The 26959-nt window shown below is 35.0% G+C and overlaps 1 protein-coding gene across 1 annotated transcript in view; it reads left to right on the forward strand.

Annotated features, from left to right (window-relative positions):
• Nucleotides 1-814: 814 nt before the first annotated feature.
• The window catches only part of BMP5 (bone morphogenetic protein 5), a 115051-nt gene continuing 88906 nt past the window's right edge, over nt 815-26959 (forward strand). The window contains exon 1 of the mRNA XM_059400224.1: nt 815-2006. Within this exon, the coding sequence (XP_059256207.1) occupies nt 1517-2006 (490 nt within the window). The 5' untranslated portion in view covers nt 815-1516. The remainder of the gene's footprint in view (nt 2007-26959) is intronic.

Raw genomic sequence — 26959 nt, forward strand, 5'->3', positions numbered from 1 at the left:
CAAATTTCAATCTGCATGTAGTCATAGAGAATATTTGACTTGTGTTTATTTGCATGGGTTAAAACAAACCAAAATACTGAGTATAACTTATGGGAAAAATCTAATTTGTAAGTCTGTTTACATTTCAACTGAAATGTCTTAAGAGTTAAGAATCATGACACTGTATCTTGGGGTATTTGTCTTTCAACCGTAACTGACTTACTAAGAGAAATGGAAATATATTTTTCTGTTTAAAATTTTTGTATTTAAAGATCATTAAAGCTGGGCTATCTCATCATCATTATTAAATTACTATAACTACTGCTTTGGGAGCTAGAATATATTTACTGCTGATTACTTCTCTACTGTATTTTATTCTAAAAAGATCTGACTGTCATTAAGAAACAACAAATTAACTTCAATTTACAACTCTTCCTTTTATGTTTTAAGAAGTAAATTTTAATAACTCATAAAAGCTAGAAATAACCTCAAATATAGAACTGAGATTTATGTTAATTTAGCCACAACCTGAGACTTAATATAAGAGTGTATTAAATGTGTACTATGAAAAGAAAGATATAAAAGAGTACTCTATAAAACTGGTGGCAAAATTTTCAGTGTGCTGCTTAAAACTGGCTTTGCCCCCACCCCAGGACTTCTATGCCCCATGTATCACTGTGCTGTGTTAGATGCGTGGCTATAAAATTGTGAAAATGAAGACTTTTCTGGTAGCAAAAGGGTTAAGTTCTTTTTGCTTTACCAGTTTCAAATTACAATGAGAAGCCTCTTCTTTCCCAGCAGGGTTGTGCTTACATTACTCTTTAGATCTCCCTTGAAGAGGGCTGGTATATTTGTGCCTGCTGGAGGTGGAATTAACAGTTAGAACGAGAAAGGGATTGAATGGACTTACAGGAAGGTTTTCAAGTAAATTCAGGGAAACACATTTACTTGAATAGTACAACCTTGAGTCTTATTTTACACTAAGACGACACAAAAGATGTTAAAGTTATCACCAAGCTGCCGGACAAATATATATTCCAACACCAAGGTGCAGATCAGCATAGATCTGTGATTCAGAAATCAGGATTTGTCTTGGAAAGAGCTCAAGGGTTGAGAAGAACTCAAGAGCAAGTGAAGATAACTTTGGGAACTACAGTTTATCAGAAGATCAACTTTCCTTGATTCAAATACCAAAGGCCTGATTACCATAAATTCCTATAGGAATGCATAGGTCATCTGATCAAATAATTTTATCCGTCTTCTGCTACATCAATGCAGCAAAAACTCTTAACAACTGTGGATAATTGGAAATCCAAGTTTCAGCTTTCTTAGAAATAACTACTCTTGACATATTCCAAAATATTTAAAATAGGACAGGAAAATCAGTGAGCATATTATGTTCTGAAATGTCACTGTCATGAAGAATAGGTAAATTTGTTTTTTCAGCTACTGGGAAAACGCACCTCCTAGGAACTTAGATTTTTTTTTAAAGAGGACAAGAAGGACTAAAAATATCAACTTTTGCTTTTGGACAAAAATGCATCTGACTGTATTTCTACTTAGGAGTATTGTGGGTTTCCTCTGGAGCTGCTGGGTTCTAGTGGGTTATGCAAAAGGAGGTTTGGGAGACAATCATGTTCACTCCAGTTTTATTTATAGAAGACTACGGAACCACGAAAGACGGGAAATACAGAGGGAAATTCTCTCTATCTTGGGTTTGCCTCATAGACCCAGACCATTTTCACCTGGAAAACAAGCTTCCTCTGCACCTCTCTTTATGCTGGACCTATACAATGCTATGGCCAATGAAGAAAATCCCGAAGAGTCGGAATACTCAGTGAGGGCATCCCTGGCAGGAGAGACCAGAGGAGCAAGAAAAGGATACACAGCTTCTCCCAATGGGTACCCTCGCCGCATACAGTTATCTCGAACGACTCCTCTGACCACCCAGAGCCCACCTCTAGCCAGCCTACATGATACCAACTTTCTGAACGATGCTGACATGGTCATGAGCTTTGTCAATTTAGGTATGTTGTTCTTTTATTTGTTAAACGATGTTATTGCTAAGTGGAAGTTTTTCTAATAGTAAAGTAGCAGCCTGGTAGGTGGTCATGTTTATATAAAGTCATTTTCTGTAACTCTCTTCTCCAGCTTCTGTTTCCTCTCTCTCATTGATACAAGGTAAGATTTTGCTTTAGGCAACAAAGTCATACACACAGGTACATATATTTAATTTTTTAAATATGAAAAGCTAAAATTAAACACTTACAGTCAAGTAGATTTAGGTCCTTGAAATCTTGTTAAAATTTCAGTCATGCTTTAATGTGTGAATAAATAAGCAGTAGTCTACAAAAAAGGAAAATTTATGAGGATAGCTGTGCTATGGGCAAAAAAATAATAATACAAATAAGAAAGAAGTGTTTGTAGATTGAAAACTAAAGTGTCTTTTTGGAACATTTTTTTGTTAGCAATTTAACAAACATGTAAGTATACATTTATTTGCCACCTAAAAACTCTCATTTGGCCGAGTCAGTTATTGTGAAAATATCAACATACAATTAACTAAGATCAAATAATTCTGAAAAAGATTACTATCAAAGATTTTCAGGGAGAGATTCTGAAAGTGTGAAAAACACTTTGGAAAAGAAGCTTCAAATTAATATTTCTTAACTTCTTAATGATGAAACGGTATCATACCCATTTGATTGTTTCCAGAAGCAAGAGAAATATAAAACATGCTATGATGTTCTCTACTTATACAAAATCTTCCTCTTCCTTTAGGATAAAAAATGAATCAAAAACTTCTTTGATTAGCAGCATTATTAAAGAATACTTTTTAAAAAAATTATGTTTTACTCAAAGCTGGTATTTTTGTGGCAGATTTAAAATATTGACAATATCAAATGGTAAATTAGTGCCCAGTATTTCATCTCTTAAAAGTATTAAGGAGTTACCAATTTAGGGTGATTTCACAGGGCTGTATTTTTAAAAATGTTTTAGTAGAGGCTAAAGATGAAAATTCGCTATTTTCAGACATTCAAAAAAATAACATGGTATATAGTCAGTTTTGAAGACAAAATTTTATGAACAAATGTAATCAACTTGAAAGAATTAGAAACATTTTAATGTAAGAACTTTCAAAACTTTGTTTGAAAACTGCAATCTGCTTTGACTTAAAATTGACATGTTTTATTATACTTAATTAAAAACTTCCTTGTATAACATCTCAAAGAAAATAGTCTTTGAAAAGTCAGATAGCAACAAATCCAAATACATGAATGCTTTTATAAAACATGTTGCTTCATATGCTCTGTTCATTTGCTCTTCGCAATCCTAGCATGAAGGATAAGGTGCTTAATAAATCAAGTTTCGTGTTGCTAGAGACAGAGCTCTCATTATTATAAGTTTCTGTAAGTCATCATTGGTTGCCCTAATCAGGTGTCCTGGAGGCCTTTTCTTCTACATATAATTAACAGGTTTCATTTGGAAGTTTCAAGCCATTGAAATATGGCTTAATTCTAAATTAGTTTGATTGCTTTTTCCTAGTATAAGTGATATGCAATGTGGCTCATGGGATATTTTACTTTGTTGCAATTTCTAAAGTATTATTCAGTAATTTAAAGGAGTTTTAATATTCTAACAGAAGAATTTCAATCTAGCATGATTTACATATGCATAAAAAATATCACTGAAAAAATTAGTTCCGGTCACCTAAAATCTGACAGGGCAGACTGTGTCATGTATTTTAAAAAACAATGGCTCAGCCATGAATCTCTTCTAAAATATATATTTTATTGAAATCAAATATTTTGATCACTCACAAAAGAAATATATTTGTTTTAGGAAGGAATTAAGTAGGATTTTTGAATCTGTATGCCATTACTTTTTATACATTTACACAGAATAAGAAAACCAAAAACAATAATAAACAGTTTTAGTCAGTGACCTTTAGGGCCATTTTTATCATTAAAGTATACTTATATTTTTAAATCAATGAAGTTTTGGTTGTATTGTTTGGATTATAACAACAAAACAGTTTACTAACTATACCATGAAACACAATTATTTATTTTACTCTAGAGAAACAATATTAGATATAAACTTCAGAAGATATTTATTTTTATCATGCTTGAAAACTGCTGAATAGTGATTTATCCTCAATAATGAATTGTATTATTTTTTTCTCTATTTAATAATACAAACCTAAATGTCTCATGTGAAATTACTGACAAATTGATTCTGGTACTGAGATTTTCCTAGTAGCCTCTGAGGAAAATTGAACCACAACTTTATTTTAACCTTAGACTGTGCCTTCTAATATATCCAAAGCTTACAATCAAACACTACTTAGTAAAAGGTTTTAACTTCTGTATTTCTTCCATAATAAAATAGGTCAAAGCAGACTTAGAAAAGGTTAAAGTGTAATATCATGATTAACTGCACTAAGAATGTCAGTGGTTCTTAATGTAACATTCATTAACAAATAGTATTTTTTTATGTTCTTAGAAGACTCAGGAGGATTTTGTTCATTTATTTATGTTAGAAACTTAAAAGATATGCATATTGTGGAAACTAAGGGCAAGTGATCAAATTAGCCATAAGCAAGGGATTTGTATTGAGGAAGTCACCTGGATATTTAAATATGTGAAAAGAATCTGTTGACAGTTCCCATAATAAGCTGAATTACACTAGAAAGATATGTCCTTTATATAAACACAAATCTGTGTCATTTTCAAGTCAAATGATGGATTTTCTAGAATTACCTTGTCATTCAGAAAGACATTTTTTTCTAATGTTAGTTTTGCTCATCAAGAGCAATTAAACTCTGAATCATTTAACAAAATAATCTGTTTTTAAAAATTCCAGATGAGATTTTTTTTTTTCATAAATGAAAAATAGATGAGAATTTCCTAAAAGAAAAAATAAAATGTGAATAAATTGCCTTAAGGCTGATGTAAACAACTAAACATGAAAACAAGCACCTTATTTTGACCTTTAAGTTGTTTAAGTGATTTGGGCACTCTGAAGAGACAAATATTAATTATTGTGTGAAGAGAAACTTTCCACTCTATTGGATTCATTATTTTTAGGCCAATTTTTTTCAGTCTCTAGTGTCCAGCTTTTGCAGGTTGACTCTTCCGCTTTGTCCCTAAAACTGTTGACTATTCCAGGCGTCCTTCTCAGTCAATACCATGTCATTTCATTGAGAACAAAAATATCTTTCTGGTAAATCTTTTCTTTTTTAACCATCTTTTTCAAAAATATTAAGGATTAGTTTATATATCAGATATCTATGCAAATAACAGGAAAGAAAGGAAAATCTGCAATTTTTAAATAAATCTGTTTACATTAAGATAAACATGCAGTGTATTTCTAAGATCTTTTACAATTTCGTTTGATTACTTGGCAATAGTACAATGAAAATGATACAACACTGTGGATGTTTTAGAGGAAAGCACAAAAAACAGTGAACACAGGAAATTTATTTTCATGGTGTTCCCTGTCTACATATATTTCTCTGATAAAGATGGAGGGTTTTTTTTGTTTTTCTGTTTTTTTAATGGTTTCTGGTCAGTTGACTTGGAGTCAAAAACTTCTTAGATATATTTTAAGAACATGTATTAATTCTAAGGGATAAAAGTACATGAATGTGTTGCTTGGATTTTTTTCGTATTTTATAGCAACATATTTAGCATGATAAGATATGAAAGAGAAAAAAAATACTTTCAAAACTTTGAGTTAAACCCTTATCCTTTTACTTCCCCAAATCATTAAACTCTCCCAGTACTGGAAGAAAAAAATGGTGATGTTCTCGTTTGACAGGTTTGAAAGACATCATTGATATTTATTGTTGCTTTTGGCTGACTCGAGTGCCCAGTGGAGAGGAATTTATACACAGATCTACCTAAAGATGCCTATCTGTGTAGTCTCTCCAACAAGGTTATTAACACTTGTGTAACATAAACTTACCTATAAACACATGCAAGATTTTTTGGGGAGAGGGGGCAGTGATGGGAATGTTGACAAGAGGGTCTAAAACCATTATAGTACATATTCATAGATACGCCTGGAATAACAAATGCTAATATTGGGTGAAACAATACTTCTTTTACACCTTTAACTTTTGAGGAGAAAAGATGCTTGGGAGGGTGGAAATCTTTTTACTCTCTTCTTTAACAACCTTTTGCCTTCATGATTTTGACCCAAGGGATTCTTGTTCTTTAAAGCCGTATTATTGTCAAATGACAGGCATGGCTGCAGTGATAGGTATAATCATATAGTTTAATTAAAAGATTTTTCCTCCTGTTAATAGCCACTCACCAATAGCCAGTTGTAAAATTTTATTCAGAATTAACACCTGGAGCTGTGAAGGTATGATAACATAAATTCAGAGGGCCTGGGGTGGCCTCACCCACTACTTCCAGTTCCCTCCTTTCATCCATTTTTTCAATATTGCCTCCCTCTCTCAGCCCCTCCCTTCCCATTACTTGGCCTTTTCCTCTTTAGTTCGATGGTCTCTACCTCCAGGCTTTCTTGGCACTCCTCTCTTTCTGTCCCCACCCCTTCCTGGGGTCCGCTTTTGGTCCTTGTTTCTTCATAGCTGGAGGCTGAGATTAGCTGAAAATCAATTAGTTACAGCGAGATCATTTAGGTACAGTCTCCTGTTTCTCTGGAGTTGAGAAGGAAAAGGTTATGACGTGCCAATTGCAGCCTCCACCCATCAGGAGAAAAGCTCCCCAGGGCATCAGAACTTCTCTGGTTGTTGCCATCCTCGGGGACTGTTCCTCCACCGTCCCATGCTTCTTTGCCTCCTCACCTCTCCCTGAGGATCCCATTGACCGAACTTCATTGTTTTTGCCTTTCCTATTTTATTACATAATTAAAATCTAAAAGGGGAAATGTAAGGGAAAGTTAGAAAAAAGTAAGAAAAAACTGCAGCGCTGAACGAAGATGACGCACAAACATGCAGTTCTGTTCGTTTATGAAATGCTTTCGCTTACGTCATTTTTATTTCACACGCATGGCACTTCCAGGGAGAGATTAATTCCTGTCTTGAAGTTGAGAAGAGAGGAGGACGAGGTAGGATAAAAGGATCAAGAGCAGAGAACAATGAGGAGGAGACAGAGACAGAAATAAAATACAATTTTTTTTAAAAAGCCCTTGGGAAAAAGAAAATGAAGGAAATGAGTCCTCAGAGCCTGGTCTTGGGGTGTGCAGGTGGAGGGCGTGTTGGGAAATCCTCAGTCTACCTCACACTGACACAGCAGCTAATTCCACATCCCAACCACATCAGCTCCAGGGGAAAACCCTTTCATCCTTCCACCCGAAAATACCAAAGTGGGGGAAAAGGAGGGGGCCCTGTGTGTGTGTGTGTGTGTGTGTACAAGGAGCGTACAGACGAGCTACTCACATTTACAGTCATAAATAATGTAGTGGCTCAGCTTGAAAAAATCACAGGTTAAAGGAAGAGGCTTCCCTGACGCACGGAGAGGGGCTGAGATCAGAGGAGCCACTGAAAGGGTTGGAGCCAAACAATGAATCCCTTGTTCGAAGCCATATTTATGAGTGCTTTTTTGCACCTTAAGTTCATATTTTATTGGCTGGGCTGTGGGGTTTCCCCATTTGCTCATCTCTTAAAATAATACCCTTGGCTGAGATCTCCTTTGAAATGCACCAGTCAGCCCTGACAGATGGCTCGTTTATTTGGGGAAGAGGGGATGGTGTTGTGATTTTTTTTTTTTTTTTGGATGTCTGATTGGAATGTGTAAGGTCCAGTTGTGGATCTGAAAATGGTGACAGTAAGATAAAAATAATAACTGGAGTAGTTACCTGCCGTTCTCCGAGATGTCTGTAAGAGTCCACATAATCAGGTAGTCACTCTTGACTGGTAGGAGTCTTGTCTAAATTAATACAATTATAATGTCTAAATGAGTTAAAATGGTAAAATTATAATCTAAGAAAGTGAAAACAGAATCTATTGAAATGTGCGACGTTTAATATGAAGGGAAAAAAAGATCTCTGATTAGTCAGAAGGATCTCTAGTGGTTTTGGGAGAAGGAAAATGACAACAGCCCTCCATACCCAAGGAGAGGAAGGCAGTGAGCTGTGTAAACATTCTATTATAAAACTGAAAAAGCAAGACCTTGTCTGGTTCTAAATAATTTGATATAGAGACTAAACTAGGGTATGCGCTGTTTTATAATTTCTAAACACTGAGGATTCTTGTCTTCATGATGATGTGGCCTTTCGTTTTACTTTTTATAAGCTGCAAAATATTGGTGCCTGCAGGAGAAGAAACAACCCTGTATTTTAGAAATACGTGAATCTAATTAAATGATCTCTTCGTGTGTTTACTTCCTTCTGGAAGTAAATAACTTTTATTGTTCTTGTTGTTTCCCAGCTTTCCGTGAGTTGTTAGGAGTAAAGAAAAAAGATTGAGAAAGGCAAGAGAAGCAGATTTGAGTCTCATCTAGATTTTATTCAGAACTAAGAGGTCAAAAATCAGAGGATTTCTTAACATTTACAAACCTGTTCAGCTCTTCTTATGCTGTATGATATGAAAAATTCAATTTCGCTTGCTATGCGCAAGTGTTTTGTCCCTATTGTGACTTTGTGATTAGCCTTCCTATGTAGGAGACACTGTTATTGCCAGTCTTAAGTGCATGCCTATTGCGGCTTACATGGCTTCAGGATTTAATTATAGGTTAAATGTGATTGTGTTCCTTTCGGTGTTTCTATCGCAGAAGTAGAGTAGCAAAGAAGAAGCTCCAATGCCTGGATTGGAATCCCATATTCTACACCTTTTAGCAGTGTGACCTTGGGCAGGTTACTTAAATCCTCTCTGCGTCCCTGGTTCCTTACCTAAAACGTGCCAATAATGAGCATGCCTTCCTCTTTGGGGGTGGAGAGGATGAAATGAATGAATACACATGTAATTTTAAGAATAGCAGTTGGACATAGTGAGCCCTCAGCCAAGAGCTGTTAAACTGTTACCAGCGTTGCACTTATCCCAAGTCTGCTCTGGCATCTGCAAGAGTGGCCAAGTAGTCTGTGGAGCCCAGTGCAAAATAAAAATTTGGGGCCTCTTGTTCAAAAATTATCAAGCACTCCAGCCTAGTGGCAGCAGATCATAAGCTCAGGCATGAGGTCCTTCTGAGTGTGGGGCCTGTGCAACTGCCCAGGTGATCTTCCAGAGAAGCCAGCCCTGCGTATTTGATTACATGTTGTGACGGCAGAAACCATGCCCTATTCATCCTTTCTTATCCCCAGGGGTGGATCAGTGTCCCAGAAGGAAAGAGAGAGCATGTGCAAGCTGAATCATCTGAGGAGAGTTTACCTAATGCTGTAATGTTGATCATGCTGTGGGTAGAGCTTTCTGGCAAAATAAGGGATAATGCAGCTCCAGAACAACAGAGGAGCCTTCCATCAGTCCTTCTGGGCAGGGAGCAGAAACCATTACCAGAAAACTCAGAGGAGAGCTGCGTGGGGAAGATATCCTGCCAGGAACTATGGCCTTTGTGAGAGGAATGCCATGCGGCCAACCCTTAAATACTCAGCAGGGAGGGAAACCAAGGACTAAATATTCAGTCTCTACTTTTCCGCCACGTTCTCTTCGGCACCAAAAGCCACAAGGCCCTGGAGGCTCCTGGTGGAGCTTATGGCAGTCAGCTTCCTGGTGCTGAGAGCAGAGGAGAGAAAAGTGGAGAGTGGTTCTCGAGGCATGAAATCGGTAAATGAATATTAAGTGTTTAGTCAATGGAAGTTCCAGAATCACCTCAGTTTCAGTGCAAGTTAGTTATATGTCTGTGTGTGTCCATGTATATGTGCACACATATGTTAACCTTTACCCTACTAATTTATTATAAAATTCAAGATATAATCATGATTTCGTGTAGGAGTTATTAACTTCACCAGTTGGTGAAGTGGCAGAATAGACATGATGTGTTGAAAAACTCTTAAATTGTATAGAGATCAGCAGGATCATATGATATATTAAAACTATTTTAGAACAAACTGAAATTAACAACAAAAAACAAAAATCCCGGGAGAAGCAGCTCTTGCAGATCCCATGACAAACCGTGGACTGCGAATAGAAGTCACAACCAGAAAACTCTGAATAGAAAGCACCAGTTCATGCAAATACACAGAGCAAATACCAAGAACAGATGATTTTTTCAATCTTCAGGTCTGCTCGTTCTCAATCTTATGTCTTCCTTCCGCAAGTGACCCATGACTGTGTGTTAAAGCGTTTTGAATTCCGGGTACAATCTGACGATCTCCTCTCCAGGGAATGTAACAGGCAGCAATGTCAGGATGAGGCAAATTGGGATTATTGTTGTTCTTTGCTACCCTCAATCTTTGGCAGCTTTCTTGGGACTCAAAGCCACCCCCCGCTCGGCCCCATCCTTGAATCACACACAAGCGCACAGGAGAACGGTGCCTTTCCCGTATGGTCTACGTTCCCCTTCTAAGTGCTAAGGATGGCAATTTTAACCGAATTTTACATCTGTAATTACCACAAGCTGTGGAAGAGAGGGTTCAATTGGAAATTGTGTAGGCTCTTCTACAAATAACCTTGATGCAGACACTGAAGACTGACTTACTGAGGAAGAAGGAAGGTCGTCAATTAGATAGGCTTAATGGTTCCTGTCTTATAGATGTTTTTCTTTGCTCAGAGGGAACAGAGATCATTTAGTTCTTTAACTGTCTCCGTAGGGTGTAAGTGTAGGGGTTTGGGGATACCAGCTTTGCACACAGCTGCATATCCTTGAGCAAACTATGTCACTTTACTGGGACTGTTGCCTTCTCTGTCAAGTGGAGATCCTAATACAGAATTGTACTTAGGTGAGGTTAGAGGCCTGTAAGTCTCGTGAGAGAAGTACTCAATGCACAGCAGCCACTCTTGCTACAACCACTTGTACTAGAATTGAGTCTGTGGTGTTCTAGTGTCAGAAGAGATCAACACCCAGGCCGCCAGAAGGACAAATAAATCCTTGCTGGGATTGTGGAATATTATGCCCATGACTTTTCCTCTACCCAAAAGAAAGTGAACCCTTGAATTTCCTTGACTCTATCTTGGAGTTGGACTGTTGGTAGATTGCATTCCCTCATTCACGTATTCTGGAAAAAGAGGCCAGTCCTCGACAGAGCCTATAGGTAAGTGTGGGCCTTCCCTTTGAGCTCCCAAAGGCAACAGTTTCTGTGATGTACCACTCAGAGGGGCTTTTCATGTTACCTTTGCTCGGATTCTTTGAATGAACCCATGGTTTTACTTTAGTTCCAGATACTGCCTGTCCTATTTGTTTGTTATGGGGAAGTGGAAACTGATTGCGGCCAAAAGGATAATATACAATTTGAAAATATTTGGTTGTGAAGGCATGAGCACTCTCTAAAAGACCCTTTGAAAGAAGGAAAAAGTGTCTTGAGTTTTAATGCTAATTTTCATAAGTCAACTTTTTTTTAGTTTTAGTTTTTTAAAAAGTTGATTTATGATGAAAATCTCGGTGAATAAACTCCTGAACTGTAAATAGAGAAGCCACTCTGTTCGAATGATCACTCAATCCAGGAAATTTTTATATTGTATGTAACTCAAATCATGTTTGAATTTATGTTTTTCTAATTTGAGTCAGTTCTTATTACTATTTGTGTTATCATAATTTTGTTTCTATTTAATACCATTTTTTAAGTATTTTGACTTTCCTAGACAGGGCTGTTTTGTTTAGTTTTCAGATGGCAGTCACATCTTTTTATTACTTTTCTTGAATTGCTTTCTGTTATAATATTTTGAAGCAGGATGGGAACTTATGGGTTTAATCAGAAAAATCGAACAAACGGCATACATGTTTACAATATACATATTGTAAAGTCATCACATTGACTTTTGATATTTTATAATACATTGAGTGAGGAAATCTAAATTTACTGGTTTTTTTTCATTATTTGATAGCATGCTGAAAGATGATCTAATATTTAATTGTGATGAGTAATGTTCTTAAAATATGGATTCTAACTATATATATTTTTTTTGATCTATTCAAATCAACATGTAAGATTTTTCTCTTCCATATTGCTGTGTCAAAACAGTTATCATTCTACTGTTAACAGTTACTCTGAGGAAGAATTTATCCAAATTAAGCAAACCATTATCATTCCAGCATGTGTGCATGTGATATATTTAAAGTATAAGACATTGTCACATCCGTAGCATTTAAATTATAGTATAGTTGTAGCAGTAGTAATTAAAGCAACAAAAACAATAAATATAATTCTTGTGCCAGAAACTGGACTGAGTGATTTGCATATATTATGTCAATTAATTTGCATCTCAACTGTATGCATAAATATTTTGCTTCTCCTATTTTGTTGATGTGAAAATTGAGACGTGAGCAGAGATTCAATAACGTACAAAGGTTGCCCAACTGATAAATGGAAAAATCCATACTGGAACTGTAATCTGTCTGGCTACTAGGATTTAGCTTGGTAACCTACTTTTGAAAAAGGTGTAATTTTTAATCGCAATGACGATAATGGTTTATACTTCTGGAAAGCATCATTATGTACCTTATGTGGTTTTATCTGCATTGTCTAGCCCTCGTGGAAGTAGATACGATTCCACAGTTGACAGCTCTGGAAACTAGAGCTCTGAAAGGTTATCCATTCAGTCGTTTGACAAATAGAAACTGATTACCTACTATGGGGCCAGGCACTGTGCGAAAGACTGTGCCTGTTTCACTGCCAACATCACAAGGCAAGAGGAGCGAGGTCTAGACCCAGAATCCCTGGTTCTTGTGCCAGGATTTTTTTGCTCAATGTCACATACTTTGAAAAAATCCACACAAAAATTCCAGCACCCTATACAATTAAAAGCACTCACTGACATTATCTGCAAGAATGTGTTTTGTTATTTAAATAACCGTGTATAATGAACCTTCTGGGTATAGGGAAAATATTTTTTCAAATCTCAATCCCTTTACATTAATTTAAAATAAACAAACAAACAAATTAAAAATAAATAAAAGCCTGTTACCAGCGAACAGAACATTGGGAAGACTGTTAGTCCAAAAGGCATAGAACACAGATAGAACCCAGCTTCAGCAAAGCTTGGGGGCTCTTTCAGAAACCTGTATTTTTTAAGCTGTGGGTTTTTTTTTTTTTTTTACTCATACGGAGGCTCTGGTGATTTTAAAGGTAGTATCTAAAAGCACTGTTTGCTTCCTGCACATTCCAGAGCATACATTGGGCTTAAGCACTCATCGTTTTTGTGTGTGTGTGTGTTGTACTGAGGAAAGAAGGGCAAAATGTCATAGAGTTTTTCAAAAAGAAGTTGTTTTATCTGGGCTCCATCTTGACCCCTGACCTTCACTTACTTCTTTGTTTGTGTGCTAACAAGGTTGTGTCCAGTATTTACTTTGTTCCTGTACACACTGAACATGATGTGGATTCAAGCGATCCTCTGAGTCAGTGGAGACACATTTTCTAAAGTCAAAATGGGTAGAGAGTTCCAAGAATTGGTATAAAGACCTCTTTGCTTCCATTGCTTTGAATTTACTCAGGATATTAGCCATTAGGCAATTACTGCTTCACGTTTGATGGAATTATGAGGGAAAATGGATTAATATTTAATAGTGGGTTACTCTTCACCATCAGGCTGCTGGGTCTATGGAGTAAATATTGCAGCAAAACACAGATCCAAGTCTGCTGGCCCGCCATCACGGGAATAATCATCATAGCTACAAAACACCAGATTCCCCAAGTGAAATACTAAGAAGAGGAGAAGAACTCGAGGCAGATCATGATGTCTGCTCTCCTTGAAATTCATGTCCCCCAGGTAGCCCATATCCAGGGCTTGGGAGGCGCCAGACAGGGCACTAACAGCATTTCAAGTGTTCACTCAATTAACTCTCACAACATGAGCCCAATCAGAGATGAGGAAAGTGACACCTGGTGATGTTAAGTCATTTGTCCCAAGTCCCACATCTCATAAGAGGAGGAACTGGATTCAGAGTCCAAGCTCTTCACTACTGTGCTGGGTCATCTTTGTGAATGCATTGGGGAGGGCTGTCACTGGGGCATTGTTTAACCTCCATGTAAAGTTCTATATATTTCCCCATCATTTCATGTATTGGGGTATTTTCACTTCATTGGTCATGTTTTATATTTTAGGGAAAAATTGTGAAATAGTGAGATTGCTAAGAGTCTTATCCCTGGAGGTGGGCTCTTCCAGGCCTTCCTCAGAACTGGGATGCTGTGGCCTTTGGAAAGAGGCAAATACTCACAATTCTCACAGGCAGAGGAACAGGCAGCACTCTGCAGACACCAGTGGTACCGACCCTGGAGCTTTGCAACCAACTGAGGGAAAAAGGAAATGTGATCTGTATTGATTTCCAACTTCAGAAGATAGACATGGCATGAAGAGGAGTTACACTTAGCAAAATGGAAGAGAGGCAGAATATCAAAGTTACAAACAGTAAAAGACCTCAAAAGCTGTCGTCAGAGACTGGTGCAAACCAATAGTGGGTTCATTTGGATGCTGGGCAACTACCAGTCTGCTGGCCAGTATGAAGGCCCCTGGAGTATGGTGTCCAGCCTTGAATAAATGTCCTTGGCCTACCTTTTCTGACCCAAGCCTGTATTGGCCAGATAATCTCATGAGAAGCCTGCTGAGTGAATGTTTGGGCTCCAGGACCCCCTACAACTTACAGATTAGGAAATTCCTCTTGCTGTAGGTAACCTTGGCTTTGTACTACTAGCTATGGCTGACATCTCCTCTGTGTTCTATCCAACACTGAGCCCTCCACGTTTAATACATATCTCTTAATCTGTGTAGCAGCTACAACTTGTGTGTGTTAAATGAGCTCACTCATTTCCCCGAACCACATGAACACTAAATACATTCTTTCTCCTCCTTGGGTGTATTATGAATTAGAGGCTAAGGCCTTGAGACAATTAATTTTTTTTTTTCCCAAAAGGAAGCATTTTGGTTTGACAACATTTCTCAAAGCAAAGTGATGAAGCTTATGAAGATAATTCATTTTCAGCTCTCCTCAGCAATCAAGAGGAATTGTAAAAAGCAAGTATCATAGCTAACATGTCAACCTGTATCAAAACTCCTGACCATTAATCTCTGCTTTGCAAAGCAAGCCAAGTGGTAGCTGCAGAGTAAAGATGGACATTTAGGATGTCACCTGCTAGTCTGTGTAACAATTCTGTCTCTTTATCTCTTTCTCTATTTGGCTTTACCTGACCACACCTACACAACCTATGGATTGTAACATAAAAAGTATCAATGGTCTCAGTATTTGATTTTTAATTATTCAAACTGAGATGTGCTTAGGAAGACATGCGATAAAATGATTGCTCAGGAAGAGGTCAAAAATCATGTTTAATTTTAATTCATCTTCAATGACGGTGACTAAACTAAGACTCACGTTGACTCATAATTATTTAAATCTCTTGGGCACGATCAGACTTCTTTGTCATTTTCTTAAATGTACTTTTTAAAATTTTTTAAAAGATTTAGTTATTTGAGACAGAGTGTGAACCAGTGGAGGGAGGAGCGGGGGGGTGGGGTGGGGAATCCTTAAGCAAACTCGCTGCTGTGCACAGAGCCCCACACAGGGTTGTTTCTCACTACCTGTGAGATCATGACCTGAGCCAAAATCAAGAGTCTGCTGCTTAACTGACTGAGCCATACAGATGGCCTTCCTAAAGTATATTTCTTTGAAGGCATTGCCATGTCTTCTTAAGAGTTGTTATCTGAAATGTGATAGTCAAATCATTGTGGACTTTGCTGAGAAATGGTAATTAAATCAATTTCGATATTTCCAAGAGGAGACTTCTCAGTATCTTTATTGTGCTGATGAGCATTGTGAATCTCCACAAGGAGCAATGATCGTATGGTTTCACAAGCACGTTATGCTCTGGGACTCGCCTAACAGAGCACCATGGTGCCTAGTGTAATGGGGAGCTCATTCCGAGAAATGTTCTTGCATGTGGAAATACCAGTTCATAAAAGCCGTTTTGGAGATAGGGCAAGCAGGGCATTAAGATCATATATTTGTTGATTCTGTGGTTACTTTATATCCAGATTAAAATGAAGCAGGAGAAACATTTTAATTCCACAGTCTAGAACCAACCATTCTTCAAACTTTTATGTATTTCCTTCTATACTTTAAAAAATCCATCTTTTTCATCAGGTTGAACAATGTTTGCATAATGTATTATACCCTTTGTTCTTTAAAAAGCTTTTTTTTTTTAACCATTTAAGTATCACAAATATACAATGTTATATTAGTTTCAGGTACAGGATATGGTGATTTACAATTCTATACATTATGCAATGCTCAGTACAATAAGTACAGTTACTTTCTGTCAACATACACAGTTATTATGGACATTGGGGAGGGTATGTGATTTGGTGAGTGCTGTGAAGTGTGTAAACCTGGTGATTCACAGACCTGTACCCCTGGGGATAAAAATATATGTTTATCAAAAATAAAAAATTAAAAAAATAAAAAAAAAACAAAAAAAAACCCAAAAAAAACATACACAGTTATTACAGTATTATTGACTGTCTTCCCTATGCTATATTTCTCATCTCCCTTGACTCAGTTATTTTATAACTGGTAGCTTGTACCTCTTAATCCCCTCACCTATTTCACCTATCCCCCCACACCTCACCCCTTTGGCAACCACCTGTTTAGAGATATATAGAAATATAGAGGTATTTCTGTATCTCTGAATCTGTTTTGTTTTGTAGATTCCACATATAAGCAAAACCATACAGTATTTGTCTTTCTCTGTCTTATTTCACTTAGCATAATACCCTCCAGGTCTTTCCATGTTGTCATAAATAGCAAGATTTCATTCTTTTGTGTGGCTGAGTAACACACCACATCTTCTTTATCATTCATCTGTCAATGGGCACTTATGTTGCTTCTATATCTTGGCTATTGCAAATAATGCTGCAATGAACATAGGGGTGCATGTATCTTTTTGAATTAGTGTTTGCATTTTCTTTGAATAAGTACCCCATGTGGAATTACTGGATCATATGGTGTTTCCATTTTTAACTTTTTGGGAACCTCCATACTGTTTTCTACAGTAGGTGGATTTACATAGGGAATTTCTATTCCCACCAACAGTGCAGCGGGGTTCCCTTTTCTCCACATCCTCACCAATAAGTTTTATTCCTTGTCTTTTTGATACTAGCCATTCTGACAGGTGTGAGGTAATACCTCATTGAGGTTTTGATTTGCATTTCCCTGATGATGAGTGATGTTGAGCATCTTTTCATGTGTCTGTTGGCCATAGGGGTCTTCTTTGGATAAACGTCTGTTCAAGTTGTCTGCCCATTTTTATTTGGATGTGTGTGTGTGTGAAGTTGTATAAATTCTTTACATATTTTATTTTTTATTATGCTCAGTGACATATTTTAAATGTTAACCTCTTATTGGATAAGTCATTTGTGAATCTCTTCTCCCATTTTGTAAGTTGCCTTTTTGTTTTCTGGATGGTTTCTGTAGCTGTGTAAACCTTTTTATTTTGGTGAAGTCCCCATAGTCTATTTTTCATTTTGTTTCCTTTGCCTGAGGAAACATATTTGTAAATACGTTGTTAAGGCCTATGTCCAAGAGACTACTGCCATATTTTCTTTTAGGAGTTTTATGGTTTCAGGTCTCACCTTTTAGGTATTTAGTTCATTTTGAGTTTGTTTTTGTGTATGGTATAAGAAAATGGCCCAGTTTCATTCTTTTGCATGTAGCTGTCCAGTTTTCCCAGAGCCATTTATTGAACAGACTCTCTTTTTCACATTATATATTCTTGCCTCTTTTGTCTTTTTGTCCATAAGCATGAATTTATTTCTGGGTGCTTAGTTTTTCTTAATTTTTTAGTATATGATTTTTCTTGTTTATTCATTTGTTCTTTATGAGCATATTTTTTTTTTTTTTTAAAGATTTTATTTATTTATTTGACAGAGAGAGATCACAAGTAGGCAGAGAGGCAGGCAGAGAGAGAGAGAGGAGGAAGCAGGCTCCCTGCTGAGCAGAGAGCCCGATGCGGGACTCGATCCCAGGACCCTGAGATCATGACCTGAGCCGAAGGCAGCGGCTTAACCCACTGAGCCACCCAGGCGCCCTATGAGCATATTTTTGATGACAAATATTTCACCTCAATAATTCAGCATTTATATAAACATTCTCTCATTACAGGACATGAGTTTTTCCAGTTTTTACTATCATATACTCTGTTACAATGTTTATCTGTATATGTAAGTTTTGTAAACATCGCTGACATTTTCTGATCATTTTCTTAAAGTATGTTCTTAGAAAATGAATCATTCAATTATTGTTTTTTAAATATCCTGAAATATATTACTAAATTGTTTTAGTAAATTTGTTTCTTTTACACATGCAACAGCAAGTAAATGCTAATGCTGTTTTTATCAAACTGAAACCTAAATTATATGATATGTTTATATTTTTAATAATCTAAAACTCATGTTTTTTAAAAAATTTATATTTCTTCTAAGAATCATGTTTTTTTTTTTTTTTACATGTCTGTTATCCACTTATATTTTCTCTTTGGGAAGTTCTATGTTATTTTTGTTCATTTTTTAATTCGCCTTATTTCATGGTTGCTTATGCTTAGAAATCCCTCCTGTGACTAAATATTTAATAATTATTCACCTTTTTCCCATTTTTATGCTTGATTTTTTACTTTCCCTCTAACTTGTCATTTGCATATAAGTCACATAAAAACATTTTCAAATACTTAAGAGTTTGTAAAATCTATCTCCCACATTCCATTTTAGAAAGAATTGCTTGAAGGCATGCCATGGCAGATTACTGAAATAGAAATTAAGAAGAATGGGGAATTCCTGGTCTTTGAGGAGACCCAGTTTGAGAATTAAAATCAGCTGAGCAAATGGATTTGATCTAAATAAACTTATGCCCAAATGCTCTGTAATTTAATTATAAAACATACAGACACATGACCTAAGAACAATTGGAATGCTGAAGTGTCCCAAGTATCTCATAGATTAACTACTTTAAAGACTCATTTTGGGATTGCAGAGAAGGAGTACTAAATACATGCATGTATTTTGTTTTAATGTACAAGCAATTACCAACATTTGGCCACAAATTACATCCCCCAGTTTAGTATCCAAGTTTGATTTTTGAGTCTGAGCCTTCATTGCTTATAATAAGCCCGAGATATTTCAGAATCACTTTTTTTTTTTTTGTCATCTGCAATTATTGAGATGATCCCAATAATTGTGGAACATTCACAATCCAATTTCATCACCTTGACCTCTTTTGCACCTTCTAGGTTGAGAGGGATATCTGAGGTTATGGAAAAATCCCAGGGTACATCTGTGTATTTGTTAGAGTAAAATATGGTCTCTAAATTAATATTTATTTATTATACACATTCATCATTTTATCAACCTCTCTTGGCTTTGAAAAGTTTCTGTCATACCTAGTAACTTTTTGAGTTTTGACACTGTGACATGGTATAGTTTTGAAAAGACATTTCAGAAACAGAGATCCAAATTTAGATATGATAGTGTGCTAACTACAATAGTAATTGGACTGAAGTGACCATCAAATAATTAGATAAATTCTGAATCAAGGGATACAGACAGTGTCTGAGGGCTGTGCAAGTAGAAGAAAGCAGGGGTCGGAATTTTATGATAGCAAGCCTAGAATTCCAAGGAAAATAAATAACATGAAGCAGAACCAGTCACTATGATCACAAACCATATAAAACTCAACAAAGCCTCAGCCCTGTTCTTTATAAGGAAAGTGAGAAATCAAAATGCATAAAACATCCAATTCTGGAAGGATGAGTATAAGTTGGTAGAAACAAAATTGTTATATGAACTCCTACCACACATTTAAAACTGCATAGTAAAGCACATATACAAAAATAAAGTAATGATATACTTGAATAATGTAATACAGTTACATTAATTGACACATCTCAAGGATTGTACTTTGAAATATATTGATATGTGTCAGATGGCATAAAGATACACATTTTTTGAGAATCCATGGGATATTTAGATAAATCACTAATCCTATGACATACAAATTCTAAAATATAAAAGTTATGGATAACCAGAAAGCACCTAAAACCATGTTTAGCATCATCTGTCATTAGGAAAATATTAATTAAAACTGCAGTAAGATACTGCTATGTGTCCTAGAAATGGCTAAGACGGAAAAATGAAAAAAATAAAAAATAAAAATACCAACCAGTGTTGACAAGGTTATAGAACTCTCATAAATTGTTGGCAGGTATGCAAAATAATAGGACTATTTAAAAAAAAAATCATGAGTTTCTTGTGCATTACACATACACTTGCCATTGTGATCCAGAAATCTCACTTGGAGATATTTACTCTAGAGCATTATCCTAGGTCACAGAAAAACCTATACATAAATGCCAATAAAAGCTCTCTTCATTATTACCCCAAAGCAGGAAGAATTAATTGTCCTCCAATAAATGAATGGTTAAACAAATTTTAGTGCATCCATTCAATGAAGTTCTCAACATATAAAGGAGAGAACCATTAATAAGTAGTTATATCTGTTTATCTAAAACAGATAAATCTAAAACACATTTGGCTAAGTGAGATATATCAGACCCAAAAGGCTACATATTGTATGGTTTCCTTGTATTAAATTCTGGATAAAACAAAACTCTAGAAATGGGGAACAGATGAGTGTTTTGCCATAAATTAAATGTAGGCAAGGAATTGACTACTAATGGAGCTTCAAGTCAGTGACAGAACCATTCTGTATTTTGATTGTGGTGGTGGTCACAGAACTCTGCATTTGTCAAAAGCCATAGATCAACTAGTATGTTTCATTTGTAAAAGTAAATTACAGGGAGAGCTTGGCTGGCTTAGTCTGTAGAGCATGAGACTCTTGATCTCAGGGTCCTGAGTTCAAGCCCCATGTTAGGTATAGAGCTTACTTAAAACAAAATTACAAAAAGATAGGCATTTCAATGTCATAATTATAATTACATATTCATAAAATATAGATTAATAAATCTTTTGGCTAAATTAAGAGAGAAGTTAAATGTTTAAAGAATAAGATTTAGAAAATGCTATAATACATGAAAATGTATCAAAACAACAGTGGTTGCCAAAACTAAACTCTGTGGTAAATTCATGCCTTCAGAGCTTGTGTCCTAAAAGGAAAAATGGAAATATATACATAGATAAATAAATTAAGTATTCTAGGCTGGCTCAGTCATGATCCCAGGGCTTTGAGATGGAGCCCCAGGTCAGGCCCCCTGGTCAGCGGGGAGTCTGCTTCTCCCTCTTCCTCTGCCACTGTTCCTGCTCTCTCTCTCTTGCTCACTTTCTCTCAAATAAATAAATAAAATCTAAAAAATATATAATTAAGCATCTATTCAATTTACCCCATAAATCCTAAAAGAGTGACATATAGAAATAAAGACAAAATTACTGAATGAGAAAAAAAACTGTAGAAGTAATTCATCTTAGAGATGTTAATTCAGAAGACCAAATAACCAACAAGCTTCTGGCAAATATTAGCAAATAGAAAAGAAAAATAATACAAAGAGAAATAATATATAATTATAAATATTGATTTAACACTTTATAGATTACTACATTAACTCTATGCTAATCAGCTGAAAATCTTAATGAGCTACCTCAGCAATTGAGAAACATGAATAAGTGAACAACATTGGTAATTATTAAAAGTTTGCCCAAAACATTATTTTTTCAAAGGTTTGAAGCTTTGTCATTTGTGGATGGGTGGGAAAAAAAATGAAACAAAGTGAATGCTGCATAAACTGGCCCAGAATCCTAAAAATATGGCTATCTAGAAATTTTTAATAAATCAGCATACTTGGATAAGTAGATAGGAAAAAGAGAGAGCTCCTTTACCGCATGGCAGAAATCTTAATTAAAATTACTTGCAAATCAAATTTTAAAAATCCTGTGACAAAATCTTAATTAAAGTACTTGCAACATGAAAGTAAGTGTAACTTCAAATAGTCATTTAACTTTACCATTTTAGCTTGATCCTAGAAATGAAAGGATGATTTAGTATCAGGGAATCTGCTAATTCAATAAATTATATGATCTTAGTTGATGGCATACCTAGAAGGCTAGACACTCAGAATAGATCTTTTTAACATCTTGCTTCTCTCTGTGATGGATTATTTTCAGTAATAATTGTGAAATGAATCCAGTAAAATAAAACCACAAAAATACAGTAAAACTCTTTTATTGAATGACATATATATGTATACACACACAAACACACACACATATTAGTATATATGTATGTTTGCCAATAAAATGATTTAAAAATTACAATATAAGAAAAGAGATACTAAATTAACATTTATAAATCATATTAATGTATTTTTTGGAATAAAAATAGAGAAAAATACTGACCAATATCAACATGTTGGTCAAAGATAAAAAAATAACATTAGAGTTTCTGTTTTCAAGCTTTCTGCAAATGATTTTTTAAAAAAAACTATCTTAATTATGTTTGGCATCAGTATAGTTATATTTGTCAATTTGTTTTCACTCCCACTTGATTGAAGAATAATTTCTATAAATTTTAATTTTGAGAAGTTCCATTTCATACAACAGACATGCAAATAGTTAAGGAAAGTCATAAACATATGGTTAAATCTATTTGAGATTCACAAAAATCCTATTTCACTTCTCTAGACATTACAACTCTATCCATCTGTGTTTCCTTGGATTACTTTTTCTATTGGCTTTCAAGTGTTGTCATGTTTGAAATATTTCTGCTGAAATATCTTCCCCAGAAAATTCATAATAAAATTCTGTTATTTGGTAAAAACATCTGAAGTTCATAATGGTTCAGAATCATTTGAGCTTGCTCTGGGTGCTAGTTGTGTCACCAAGTCATGTGGCACTACGTATTTCTGCATTTAAACAGATTAGGCATAAATAATGGAAGCACAGTGATTGTAAAGGAAAAATATAACTGAACTTAAGTTCTTACCCATGTGCATCGGGGTCGACTATCTAACCAACAGTTCTCCATATTAACCTCTACATAATACAGTGTTTATTAAGGGATAAATAATAAAAAATGTGCTAATTTAAAGTTTACATACATATTAGGAAAATACAACAGTAACAATGGCAACTTTTTTGAACTTTGATCAACACAAAATTATTTCTGGGAGGAATATTTTATCACTCACACTGTTTAGAGTTGTGGAGGTCTGGTGATAATAAGAAGCAGAGTGACTTAGGGTTGGTTGTGTTATTGTCTTTTAATGAATCCCTTTCTTTCCTGGCCCTGGTGTGGATTGCTTCAACTGCTTACTCTTGGGACACCAGTGGTCTTAATAGAAAGTTAATGGCACACAATAAGAAGTCAATCCTTGATTTTGCTGGAGAGAGAAAGCTAGGAATGGAAAGATATTTTACTCACATGGCAAAGTCTATCACAAATTGACAGTACATATTTCAACACTAAAGACCTGTCTATTAAAACAAACAAACAAAAACAACTAAACAAGATGACAGCATCGTCATCAGTAATTAGCAGGTCTGGAAGTCCTGAAAAATGCAACAAGTCCAACCATATACAGTTAACCTTTTTGTTTACTTTGGGAATCTACTGAAATTGTACTAAAATACATCGGTTTGGCTAAATGAGCATACATAATTCTAAAACTAAAAACATACAGAGTTCTTGAATATAAACAACCAATTAAAAATCTGATGAGAAAATTAAATCCCAATGACAGTGGAAAAACTAACATAAAGACATGAAAAGTTTAATTGGAACCCTTAGCAAGAACATGTACAACCTTTATGACTAAAACTTTACATAAATCAAAAAGCTTTAAATAAATTCAGAAGCAAACCATTTTCCAAGTGAGAAGAGAGTTGGAAAATATTGTCTTTGTAAATGAATATGGATTTACTATTATTCTGATTAAAACTCTTAACTGAATCTTTCTTGGATTTTGACCAAACATACTCAAGTTCATCTTGAAATGAAAATTAGCTAAGATCTAGTTGAAAAGAAAGTCTAGGAATCTTCTTATGAAATCTTAACATACATTGTAAGGCTTTATCAAGTATTACAACACATTATAATGAGGTAATCAAAGAAGCAATGCAATATTTGTATATAACGACATATATATCCATGAAACAGAATAGCTAAGAAAGAATAATTACTATGCACAATAATTTAGTATACAATAAATGTGTACTTATAAATAAAAGTGGCATTAATACTCATTTAATTAACTTTGTTTTGATAGATGACATCGTATTCATTGTATTTGTGTAGCATGATTTTCATATACGTAAATATTGTGGAATGATTGCCATAGTCTACTTGGTTAACCTCTGTCACCACATAGAGTTACTCTTTTTTGTGTATGTGCTAAGAGTTTTTAAGATCTACTCTATTAGCAAGTTTCAAATATACAATAGAGTATTTCAACTATAGTCATCATGTGGTGCAGGCTAATGTTTATTTCGAAGTATTCATTAGGGGAAAACTTCTACATTTAATGGAAATGGAAAAAATCTTGGAAAGAAGAGATAGTTTTTACTATATCACAAATGAGCATTTTTTCCACCTAAGAAGAATAGAATTAGAAGATAAATATCAATTGATTAAAAAAATTGTAAAAAACAATAAATAAAATATAAATGTTACAAATGTTACAAATTAAATGTATAATGAGCTTCTATAAATTAGCACAAGCACAAGGCAGGGAATATAATAGAGATATGGATCAAAGTACTGTTAAGGAATAAACAACCACTTATGCATGTGTTTTGAAAATCTATCACAAAATTCCCAGGAGGAAATGACCAGTTTTCTCCAGAGAACTTTTTCTCTGGGAATTTAATTGGTAGTGATTTTCTAGTTTTCTTTCTTGTATTTGCTACCAGTTTTCAAAATGGCATAGAATGATTATGTATTTTTATCATCAGAAATATATCTTATTAAAATACCTATACCAATTTACTTTCTGTATTTTATATAGGCTCCAGAATTTTCTGCATGCCTTTCACTCATTCTTATTGAGCAGCTATTATTTGCAGATCAAGATTTTTTATGTAGCCGGCTTCCTGAATTGGATCAACTTCAGTAGAGTTGAGGGTAGATAGATAAAGAGAAAAAATTGCTGAATTTTCTTAGGAAGTGCTTGATACATTAAAAAAAAAGTTTATCCTTAAAGACTTTTTTTTTGGTAGTAGGAGGTATGAAAATCTGGGTCAATGCCTTTTTTTCTGCATTGACTGGAAAATTAATAGAATCTCCAACCCTCTTGTAGACTTATGCTCAAGGTATTTTTGCTCAATATGGTATTTTGCTCTTATATGCGCAAGATATTTTTACAATGAAATATACTTAAGGATCTGATATAGCCCAAACTTAAACAAAGAAGGCTTTTCATTCTTTTTAAGGCACATTTCCTTATGATTTACTAGAGGAAACAGGTAGAATTCTTCTATCAGATGCTTTCTATGACATCTGATCAGAGTATAAACAGCCATAACTAGTGTTTAAAATTAACAAGTACTTTTTGTAGTACTTGATCCTTTTATGTTGATTTTTATTTCTATCAAAATTATACATGCATATATTTTAAAACATTACAAAGATTTTTTAAGAAAAATAAGAAGTACTCTCTATTTTCCAAGCCCACAGATTCCTTTGAAGTTTGATGGCTTTGCTACCCATATTCCTCTCCAGAAATATTCTAATAATATTCCCTGGGGTTGGAGGCCTGTTTTCCATACCCCTTCCAGAAGTATTACCACCCCATACCTTCAAGGAGGAACTGGTTTTGGATCCCCTCCATAGTCTTGGGAAATCTTTCTGTTCCATCTTGTTTCTCCTATTTCCCCCAAAACAAACAAGCAAACAAACAAACAAACAACAACAACAAAAAACAGAAAGAGAAAGTATGGGACCCAAACCTCCTTAAGGAGTTTATAGCCTTTAGGAAAGGTTAAAACAATAACTCTGGTAATAACCTCCTAATACTACATACCTACATGCTTTCCACAAAATGCTGGAGGGCTGTGTGTGCATTTTATCATTTAAACCACTCTATACCCTGTCAGGTGAGTCCTTTTTTTTTTTGACTCGCCATCTATGGATGAAGAAGTCAGAGCTTGGAGAGGCTAAATAAATGTGGAAAGTCAGACAACTAATAAGAAGATGAAGTTGGAACTTATTCTACCAACCACCATATCAGACAGTTTTCAGCATTAGTAGATGCTAAATAAGAATTGAGCATGGATATTTAATGAAAGAATTTGTGATAACAGATACGTAGCTTATATGGCAGTGCTGTGGTCAAAAAATAAATTATTGTTGTGAGGGTTTTTGTTGAAAAACAGTATGATCACTGTGAGCAGAGAGACAAGGGTGATGGGAAACATGCACAGAATAAGGCTCACACTGGGTAAGGTTTATATTGTCAAGAATTTGGGACTGCAGGCAGATCTCTGTGGCATCGAGTAATGGCTTGAGTAGTGTGAGGATATAGGACCATGCATGTATGATTGGGATCCAGAGCTTCTGGTTATGGAGTTGTGAGGAGGAATGTTGGAAATGCATATATAAAGTAAATAATGCATATATATAATCTATAAATGAATAGACATATGCCTGAATGTATATATGTATATATGTGTGTGGTGTGTGTATGTGTGTATAGATATTTTCTGTAAAGTGAAAACGGTTAACTTTTTTGGCCATTAATGAATATTTTATTTTTTATTTTTTGTTTTTAACAAATATCCTTAATCTGTGAGCAACAAAATATTTTTTTCTTTATAGGCATTAACTCTTTTATTTGAATTTCTGATTAATTATGTTATGTAAAATACCTAACTTTTATATACTGCTTGCCATTTATCAGGCATGTTCTAAGCAATTTCTATCTGTTATCTCATTTA

Source organism: Mustela nigripes, chromosome 5 (assembly GCF_022355385.1).
Source record: "Mustela nigripes isolate SB6536 chromosome 5, MUSNIG.SB6536, whole genome shotgun sequence".
Taxonomy (NCBI): Eukaryota; Metazoa; Chordata; class Mammalia; order Carnivora; family Mustelidae; genus Mustela; species Mustela nigripes.